The sequence below is a fragment of the Chelon labrosus genome, assembly GCF_963514085.1.
Source record: "Chelon labrosus genome assembly, chromosome: 20".
Lineage (NCBI taxonomy): Eukaryota > Metazoa > Chordata > Actinopteri > Mugiliformes > Mugilidae > Chelon > Chelon labrosus.
This window is the reverse complement of record NC_140353.1, coordinates 22,967,410-22,977,649: the sequence shown is the minus strand read 5'-3', so window position 1 is coordinate 22,977,649 and position 10,240 is coordinate 22,967,410. Positions and strand designations below refer to the sequence as shown.

General features: G+C 43.0%; 1 protein-coding gene across 1 annotated transcript; it reads left to right on the top strand.

The window, feature by feature from the left end:
* Positions 1–5,170: 5,170 nt before the first annotated feature.
* LOC311505142 (uncharacterized protein) lies at positions 5,171–9,173 on the top strand. The gene is made up of 4 exons (XM_084568547.1): positions 5,171–5,686; positions 6,275–7,323; positions 7,459–7,775; positions 8,154–9,173. The coding sequence occupies exons 1-4, from the start codon at positions 5,459–5,461 to the stop codon at positions 8,522–8,524; spliced, it is 1,965 nt and encodes a 654-aa protein (XP_084424673.1). The 5' UTR covers positions 5,171–5,458; the 3' UTR covers positions 8,525–9,173.
* Positions 9,174–10,240: the final 1,067 nt, after the last annotated feature.

The following is a 10,240-nucleotide window of genomic DNA, read 5'->3' as shown; positions in this document are numbered from 1 at the left end:
TCACAAACAAGATCAGTCATTGACCCCGGTACACTTGTAGCGCGAACAGCTGCTCTGTGACTGGGGTCTCCTTCGTGACGCTGTAGCTAGCAGCGTAAATTAGCTTCTTTGAGCACAACACACAGAAATTAATTTCGGCACCAGCTGAATTGGCAAATGGCAAAATTGTCACATGCTTCAAACCATTTTATTTTGAATACTGTGCAGCCATAAGTTAAACGATCAAATTCATAAAATTAATAATATTAAAATAAATGTGAATAACAGAACGCTTTATTCACTAAACAATTTACTGAGCACTATACACAACCGCTCTCTCCCTCTCTCTCTTTAAAATGACAAGCAGCCAGTGTTGCCAGATCAGATTGACAGTTTCCAGCCCAATCACATCTTAGAACCCACCCAATCCAATAAAAGCCAGCCCAAACCACGAAGTTGCCAGACACCCGTGTAAACCCGTAAAATGCAATACACATGCAATAGAAAACACTCGTAAGTATCCAGAGCTTCATATCTGCATCAAATAACCACACATAAATGATAGATAAATAGGTTTTTTGCAAATTGCAACCAACAAGAGCGCAGTAAATCAACCATAGGCTACACAAATTGCAAGATGAACCTCTGGCATCCTAGCGCCAGGCCCAGATTAGTAATAATGTCAGCTGCACGTAAAAAGGTGCACTTTTAAGCCGTGTAGGCCTAATAAATTTCATTATTTACATCACAAATGACCCGTATGAGGACTACTTGCAAAACAATTTAAAACAAAAAAAAATATGCACAGAGCACCTCTCCCTGCCTCTCTTTTTCTCCTCTCTCCCTCCCTCCCCCTCTTTTTCTCCACGCTGCTTTCCACACCTGTGGTGCTGAAAGACGCACAACGACCTGGTCTTAAGTTCAGGGTCGGTCTCCCATTTCATATCTCGATACTTATGCCAGATATCTCGATATTGAGCGTCCAAACCATTTTTAAAGCCCTCTTTCTAGACTGTGTACACAGGTACCATATCTTTTGCAATGTGGTATGTCATAGTGTCTGTAATGTGTTTATGTCTGGTGGACGTCGACTCAACTGAACGCATCAGAAATCAAACTTTGATTGGGCTTCTTTTGGGATGACTGAGAAGTCCCCGGTGTTTCTCTCATTGCAATACACTCTTCGTCGCAATTTTCTCCAAGCACAACCTGCACAACACCTCACTCTGGTTTACATCATCCTTTTTAAATCCAAAATACCTCCAAATAATGGAGGGTGATTTATGTTTTGGCACCAAATCAGATTCTGCACTAGAGGGTGACACGGTAATCAATTGTCGATCCCATCCTACAAAAATACTCCCGTCATATCTCGATCACGTGACTGGCTCCGTCCCGCTCCCGTTGATTATTTGCTCTATCCCGTCCCTATCACGTTACCAAGAGTGAAACTGACTCCAGCGGAAATACCGTGACCCGCGGGAGAGCCGAAAAATTGTCACCCTCTATTCTGCACGGCCACCGGCCGCATTATCTTCCGCACTCATGTCACTTTACTTTCCTTTTAATTTCCCCGCGGTGTATGGAGTGTGTGCGTCTCAGTCTGCTTCTCCCTCACTCCCGCCCTGACGTCACGGTTAAGTTGCCAAATTAAATGATGCCGATTGAGAAAGAAAAAAAAAAGATGCCGATTGAATAACCTACAACTCACGTCAATTATTTATTTATTTATTAAAGCTATTTATTTATTTAAAAGAGAGAGTTAGAGAGAGTGAGAGTGCTGTTTTCACAATATTAAAAACTCGCCAAATGTGGACAAAAGCAGCCCAAATTTTATTCACCCGCCCAATGTATTTTTTCCCCGCCTGAAGTAAACAAAAGTAGCCCAATCTGGCAACACTGCAAGCAGGCAAGCCACAATGCTGCTTATCTACTGACAATGCTTTCTTATTCAATATGTTTTGTACCCCATGGTCAGAAACAGGGTTAGCGTTAGGTCAAACACGTCAGGTCAAACACGTTTTGCTAGCTAACGACACAGTTTTGCTAGCTAACAACGCAGTTTTACTAGCTAAAGACGCCGTTTTGCTAGCTAACGACGCCGCGCTAAACGTATTTATTCCCTCCAAGATTCTGTAAACTACATTCTGGACACACAAAACAAACTGGAAATATTCACTCATGCTGACAAATCATTAGTCTTACCTTAATCAAAACGAGACTGAGGAGACGTGAGACGAGAGGAGGAGCAGTCTGAGCGCCAAACCGTTATGCCAAGGGGCTGGTATTCCAACAGCATATCCATCCGCACAGAACTCGCTTAACTCCTCCATCTAAGCTGTAAAATCCGAATAATTGCATTGCGTATGACGGTTATGATTAAATTATAACTTGAAGGAATTAGGCATTAACAAATATAATGTAACCACCATCACGAACTGAATTTAATGTAGGACTACAATGATGCGGAAGGTTACAGTAGGGTGAAAGCGTCCCCATGTGGCGGGAAGCATGCGTTCTTCTTCTTCTTCTTTTATGGCAAACAGCTTATGGTGCATTACCGCCACCTTCTGAACTCGAGTGTGGATCGGAATGTTTTTAAATTCTATTGCTTTGCCTTAGCCCATTTTTTTCCAAATATGCCCATGCAGTCAGCCCACATGGGCTTCCTATGTGGCACCCATGTAACTAAAACCAAATGGGTCCCACGTAGTGTTTCCCAGTCCCATACCATGCCCACTTAGCCCACTTATATTCCCTATAGGGCCATGCAGTCAGCACATGGGTTTCACATATGGGGCCCATGTAACTGAAACCACATGGGACCTGCAAAATCTGCCCAGTTCAAGCCCATGCCCACTCAGTACCCACACAGCCCATATTAAACCCTTGTGGGGCCCACATGGAAATGCTGGCTGGGTGTCAAACCAATGTATTTTTGATAATATACTGTCCATAAGGCTGCTCCGATCTAAAAAATTACATCTTTCATACATCCAGCATCTAGCAAAGGATTAATCATACAGCCAGTCACACACATACATCTCACTGCAAGTGCAAAATAAAAAGAGGTTAGCTGGTTAGCTAGCAACACATGTTGCACTGGCCACATCATATAAATAAAGAAAGAAAACTACCGTCAACTTTACATTAAAAGAACGTGCTCGACTGTTCGGGGGCTATATGTTTCATAATCACAAAATAAACCACTCGTTTTGTATAAAATTAAGACAATTAATAAAAACCATGATGGAGCTCATAACTTGCGCACTTACCAAGGGGACAGAAGTGGGGACAGCGAAGTCCGGCGACTGCTGTACCCTTGGGGTGTCCGACCCAAGTCCACAGGGACGTTGCGTTTAGTGACCATAGTAAAATTAGGCTACAGTGATACGTGATTTTACCTCCGTTACGTGTGCAGGAAAAACCCTGAACGTCTTACCAGAGCCCGTGTACATATTAGACGTTCTCTGGTCTTACCTTCAAAATGATTTAGCCGCTCCCGCCTACATTAATCCGTCATCGTCGTCTAATTGTGTTTTGACGGACAACGAAGCGCATGCTGCTGTATGTGTAACATAGTTGAATAGGTTCACGTTAAATTCTGCTAAATGGGACCACTACGCCACCTGCTGTTGTGAAGCTGTGCTTGCATTGCGACTGTGTAGTAGCAAAGGATTATGGGTAATCCTCAACGCAGCGGAGGATTTTCCTGAAGGTAATGTCCCACTACTAAACATTAGACGTCTAATGGACGTGCAGATCATGTCTATATTGCGTCCGTCGGTCCATGACCAATTCTGGACGTCTACACCATAGATATATATAGAATGACTCGTCTCGTCCGCGTTGCTGGCCAACGGAGTCGAACGTCCGCATATGGCGGCCATCTTACCACAGGCAGCTCGCTCACCCAAAACATTGATAGTAAAACATGTAATTTTTAAATAGCCATAACTTGCTCAATTTTCAACCGATTTTCAAACAGTTTGGTTTATTATAAACGTCAAAGATGTAGTTACGACACTGAATACTTTGAATAATTATCTTATGTTCTAAAAAATAGAATAATGTTCTAGAATAGGTAGACTAGGCCTACAAGATTTCCCTTAACAAATATACATCAAGAAACGCTGCATGTTGAAATCCCCACCCTGTAGCTACAGAGATGACAATAACACAGCAAATATTTTTAAACATAAATTGGTAGTAAACCAGTTTGTTTAGACATTATAAAGGCACTTTTCAAAGATTTTTGAAGATTTATTAAAATCAATGTTTGGACGGAGGTGTTAGAGACATTTGATGGGTAACAAGGTGTCCCAGTGTCACGGTGGTGCTGGTTCTGGTCCTCATCCTGCTGGGCATGATAAGTGATGATGAAGTGATAAGTGAATAGGTTGGCAGGTTGTGGGTCGCTAGGCTGTGCGGGCCAGGAAGTCTGGACAAGGGGACAGCAACAAGAGATGGTAGCTGCAGTCGTTGGGTTGGGACTTCAAGTGCGATGAGGGCCAGTGGGACATCAAATACAAGGATGGCTGATGACTGGAAAAGGTTTACCTCACAAGTGAGGTTAAGAGGGGAAGAAAGAGAGAAATAGAGTGGGTTAGTATTACTATAACTCATGATCAGTGGCGGCTGGTGAATTTTTTGTGATTTTCACATACAAACGAAGCATTCTGGTGCATTCTGACAAAATAATAAAGACACAAGTTAACATTCTCTCCCTGTGTCTGTATGTGTGTTTGTGAGAAAGTGAGAGAGAGAGACAGAGAGAGGGAATGTGATTCTAAAATGGGTGAGTGTGTTACGGCCAATCTATTGTGTTGGTAACTTCACTCATAAATCTACAGTCAAATACGATAAAATACCAATATAATGTGTGGTTGTTCAAGACACACTGAAGGCATGATGCCACCATAGGTTTGCAGAGAACTACATACAATATGCACACTGAAGGCATGATGCCACCATAGGTTTGCAGAGAACTACATACAATATGTACACTTGAAAGGAGTGGGGTGGTGGTGTGGGGTTGTGAGGGCCGCTGAAAACCAGTGTCCATCCTCACGGGAAGGGGGGATGGGGGTGGGTTGTGAGGGCCGCTGAAAACCAGCAGTGTTGTATAGTAACGAAGTAAAAATACTTCACTACTGTACTTAAGTATATTTTGGGATACTTTGTACTTTTCTGGAGTTGATTTTTTTTTTACAACTTTCACTTTTACTTCACTATATTTCCGAGCTTAATTGCATACTTTTACTCCGATATATTTTCAAAGTCCCATTTCGTTACTCGTTACAAAAAAAAAAAAAAAAAAAAAAAAAATGAAACAAAACAAAGAAATAAAAGGAAACAGTGTTTTGGCTCCGCCCCACCCTCACTGTCTGACGCAGCGAAGTTAGTGCATGCCCGGGCTTGTTGGCAATTACCTTTGCTTAGCCTACATTGACAACACCTGCGAGTCTCGCAGTCAACAATGGAAGAAGAAGAGGAGACGCCAGACACAGCGACAGCGACAACGTCGACTACAAATGAAGGGGAACCACAACCCGACGAGCACCCGTGGCCTTATTTGAGCCGTTTGTTTTCATTTTCCGATGTCAGGGATTCATCGTACCGGATGAAGTGCCTGCTATGCCTTCCAAGAAATGTGGAGATCCTATCATACAGGAACTCTCCGTCCAACCTGAAGAAACATATTGAGGTAAGTGGGTTTCATGAAGTTCATGCAGTCCAGTATGTATATGATGGACATTACATGGACTTATGTGGAATTCTGAGCATAACCTGAAGGAATTAACTTCGTGTGCGGCAGCGTTTCGTTTCCACATGGCTGTAGCAGGCTAGCCTTTTGGGTCTAGGGAAGGAAGAAGCGTGCTATAGGCCAAGTGAAACGATAGCGATAGGCATGCATGTTAAAAACAAAACATTTAACGTGTACTACTTTTACATTTTGCGTATTAGCGTATTATTTATCCATTTGTCTTTGTCGTCCAGTGCGACCTGTCCCGCCAGCGTGTGTGTGTGTGTGTGTGTCTGTGTGTGTGTTTAATTGAACCGGCAAGTTCTAGTTTAAACTTTCGTTGTAAATCCCAGATGCGTCAAACAACTTATACCGTGTCAATTATCTTAATTGTACAGCCGCAGTAATTTTAAACAAAATAATACTATGATTTTATTTATTTTAAACTTTAAAGCCATTAGCCCCCCCCCCCCCCCCCCCCTCTTTGTAACTGGGTGAGGCAATTTGTTTCCAGGCTGACATTTAATTTCATTTTCTTGTCTGTTTTAGAGAAAGCATCCGCACCATCTTCAAAAATATGTTGAGTTGACCACAGCAAAACGAAAAAGGGCCAGTGGACCACCCACCCCCAGCAGCAAGCAGACCACATTAACCCAGACCGTGTCCATGACCCCTCAGAAGACCGTTGACAAGGCCATTGTGAATTATGTTGTACATGGGCTTCGACCTTTCTCAATAGTTGAGCAGGAACCCTTCAGAGAATTTGTCAGTGACCTCGTCCCTAATGCCAAAATGATGTCCCGGGTGACTCTCACCTCCAAGATTGAAGATGTCTTCAACAAAATGAAAGCAGCTCTGATTGAGACAATGAAGGGGGTCGAATACATCGCTACTACTACTGACTGTTGGTCAGTCAGAAGGCGAGGGTTCATTGGGGTTACGGCACACTGGATTGACCCGGAGAATCTCGAGCGATGTTCAGCAGCCTTGGCGTGCCGGCAGCTGAGAGGATCCCACACGTTCGACCGATTGGCCAATGCTTTGAATGACATTCATGCAGAATTTGATATTAGAGGCAAGATAGTGCGAACAACCACTGACAACGGTTCAAATTTTCTGAAGGCCTTTCGTGTGTTTGGGGAAGACGAAAACAACAATGAAGAAGTTTCTGAAGAGTCTGCACAGTCTGAAGAGGAAGGGGATGGAGCAGATGAGGAGGAAGATGTGGAGTACATTGACACAGCAGCTCTTCTGAATGAAGATGATGGGTTCGAATTTCAGCTACCGAGACACCAACGCTGTGCATGCCATCTCCTGAATCTTATCGCCAGTGAAGATTCCTCTACTGCAACCTCCAGCGACGCATACAAGAAGCTGCACCATGCAACATTTGGAAAGTGTTATGGCCTATGGAACAAATGTGGAAGATCCACACTTGCAGCTGAGCTGATTGAAGATGTCTGTTCCCTTCAGCTTCTAAGACCAAATAAAACGAGATGGAATTCCTTGTTCATGGCCGTTGAACGCCTGCTCAGGATTTCTAAAGAGAAGGGAGAAGCAGCGTTGAGAGCCATTGCCACTGACCTGAAGGTCCCAATGTAAGTAGGCCGAAGATTTAAAAATGATGAGATAAAAGTGGAATGACTGCTCCATATAATAGAGGTTTAATGCATCACAGACGCTGTTCACTTCCTATCATGCATAATTTTTTGTGTGTGTTTGTGTGTGCGCAGGTTCAACCCAGCCGAACTCGCATTTCTGACAGAATATGCTGCTGTAATGAGCCCTGTCGCCCAGGCAACCAACATATTGCAAGCAGAAACCAAGGCACAAATGGGGTGGCTGCTTCCTACAATTCAACTGCTGCAGGTCAAACTCGAGAAGGTGAAGTTGCAGCTGAAGTACTGCAAGCCTCTTGTTGATGCTTTACAGTCTGGAATTCAGAACCGCTTCGGGCACATGTTCATGGATGCCGAGCTGGTTGCAGCTGCAATTCTTCTTCCAAAATTCCGGACGACATGGACGAAGGATGATGCTACCATTAAAATGGGTAAGGCATACATATACTGTACTTAAGTTTGTCTATGCCTTGACAGTTAGTATCAACATATTGGGTTTGCATATTGGTTGGTGCATGAAAAGGAACATGGGGAGAGAATCAAATGCTTTAATGTTTCACTTGTTCAGGCAGAGATGACATGGTAGAGTTGCATTAATAAGTGCTATAACTAGGGTTCTAAATTAACACCCGCCGACCGGCCAAATTCTGGTAAATTCAGTTTGGCTGGTAGAAAATGAAGCTTAGTAGCCACTTTCACTGGTAGTGAGTGGATGTCTGACTAGTGCAAATCAACGAGCCAAATTTAGCTAGTGATGAGAAGTTGACTTATATCCCTGGGTATAACCCTTCTTTGTTTTTACATTTCAGGAATCGATTACATCAAGCAGCATATCGAGGATCCCTCGATGCAGCCAGGTGATGTGATCAGGTCGAGTTCATCAGACGAGGATGACTTCTTCTCTTCTCTGCAAGCATCATCAAAGACCCAAGATGGCGTCAAGCAATTTGATGCCTACCTCTCCTGCTCCGCTGACCACATGGACCTGCTTAAGTCCTTTCCTTCTGTCTGCAAGTTGTCTGTCAAACTCAACACGCCCGTCCCAGCGTCGGCAGCATGCGAAAGGCTCTTCAGCATAGCAGGCCTTGTTTTCAGCCCACGAAGAGTACGGCTAAATTCTAGGCATTTTGAAAGCCAGCTGCTTTTGAAGATGAACAAAAAGTTTTACAGTTTCAAGTGATCATGGGGTTATGAGCAAGGACGCCCTCAAATAAGGTTTAAGTTGAAGAGGGAGAAAAGTAAAGGCCAAGGGCAAAGGTGTGTGGGGGTTGGGATGAGGGGCTTGACTTGCAAAGTTGGTTCTATGTAAAATGTTAAGATTTTGGCTCAAAAGTGCAAGAAGGGTAGCAATAGTGTTTTCTGTGACCTCATTTCCAGCACTTTTTTAAGAGTTTACAGGGGGTTTCAAACTGATCTCCTCTCTTCTGCCAATTTGTGTTTTGTTAAAATAATGCCAATTGGTTTTGTGTACCTCTAGTTTTAAAGTGCAGTAATGGCAGCTTTTCCTTGCTTGGTGATTCGCCTCACTTTCAATGCTGACTTTTTTTTTATTTTTAAAAGGTTTACAAAAAGGGCTTTCAAACTGGACTCCTTCACAAGCCAGATAAGCTTCAGTTTTCTCCCTATTTGACTTGTATTGATGTGATGCCATTGGTCATGTTTGTAGAAGGAAAAAAAAAATCTGCACTTGCCACCTTTCTATTAATGGTGTGATTCGCACTGTTGTGCAATGTTCTGGGCTGACATGTGAGAAATGGTTTACACGGATCAACTGGTCCTAACTGGTAGCCTCATAGTGTACTTGACCAAGTAAATCATAATAAAAAAAAAGGAACTTCAGACTGCCTTTGCTTGTTATTTACTTTTACTTGTACTTTTAATTACATTACTTGAGTACATTTATTTTTACAGTACTTGTAATACTTAAGTGCAAGAAATTTCAGATACTTTAAGACTTTAACTCAAGTAATATTTCAGTCAGTGACTTTGACTTTTACCAAAGTCATTTTTTGGAGAGCTACCGATACTTTTACTTGAGTGTGATTGTTAAGTACTTTATACAACACTGAAAACCAGTGTCCATCCTCACGGGAAGGGGGGATGGGGGTGGGTTGTGAGGGCCGCTGAAAACCAGTGTCCATCCTCACGGGAAGAAACTCCCTCCAAAATAGTCAGTCAGTTTAAAAGAAAATAGTCAGTCAGTTCAAAAGAAAAATAGTCAGTCAGTTAGTCAGTTCAGTCCAGTCAATTATTTTGCTCGCCCCGCCTTTGCCGCCCCCCATTCCTGTCCCTGCTCAGCCGCAGCCAGTTTCTCACTGTCATCTCGACATCAGCCTCAGTGGAGTTTTGTTGGGCAGGATCTTTTAACACAGCACCTAAACAAAAAAAAAATAAAGCAACAGAGGGAAAAAATAAGACAGTAGCACAAAAGTCTATAGCTTCGTTTGATTGTTTCTATAAAGACAATTCAGATATACACATATGGGTTGAATAGTGACAGAATGTTGCTTCAGCACATTGTAGGACTTACTCAGGAGTACATGATGAACAGGCCTTGATTTAAGGCCTGTCTTCTGTCCCCTACCGCACCAGTTCAGCTGGGTTGAAAGATGCTGATGAAAAATCTTCGTACAGATTCTCCAGACCGTTTCTTTCAGATTCTTGCCACCAGACAATGACAGTTTAGTTATCTGTAAAGTAAAAGATAAATTTGACTAACCCCATTTCACAACCTGCTGTATTACATTGTCTTTGAAGCACTGCTCTCCCATGCCCACATCCATGGCTTACGTGCCCTTGAGCAAGGCACCTAACCCCTCACTGCTTCCCAAGCGCCACTGTAGCAGGCAGCTCACTGCTCTGGGTTAGTGTGTGCTTCACCTCACTGTGTGCTCTG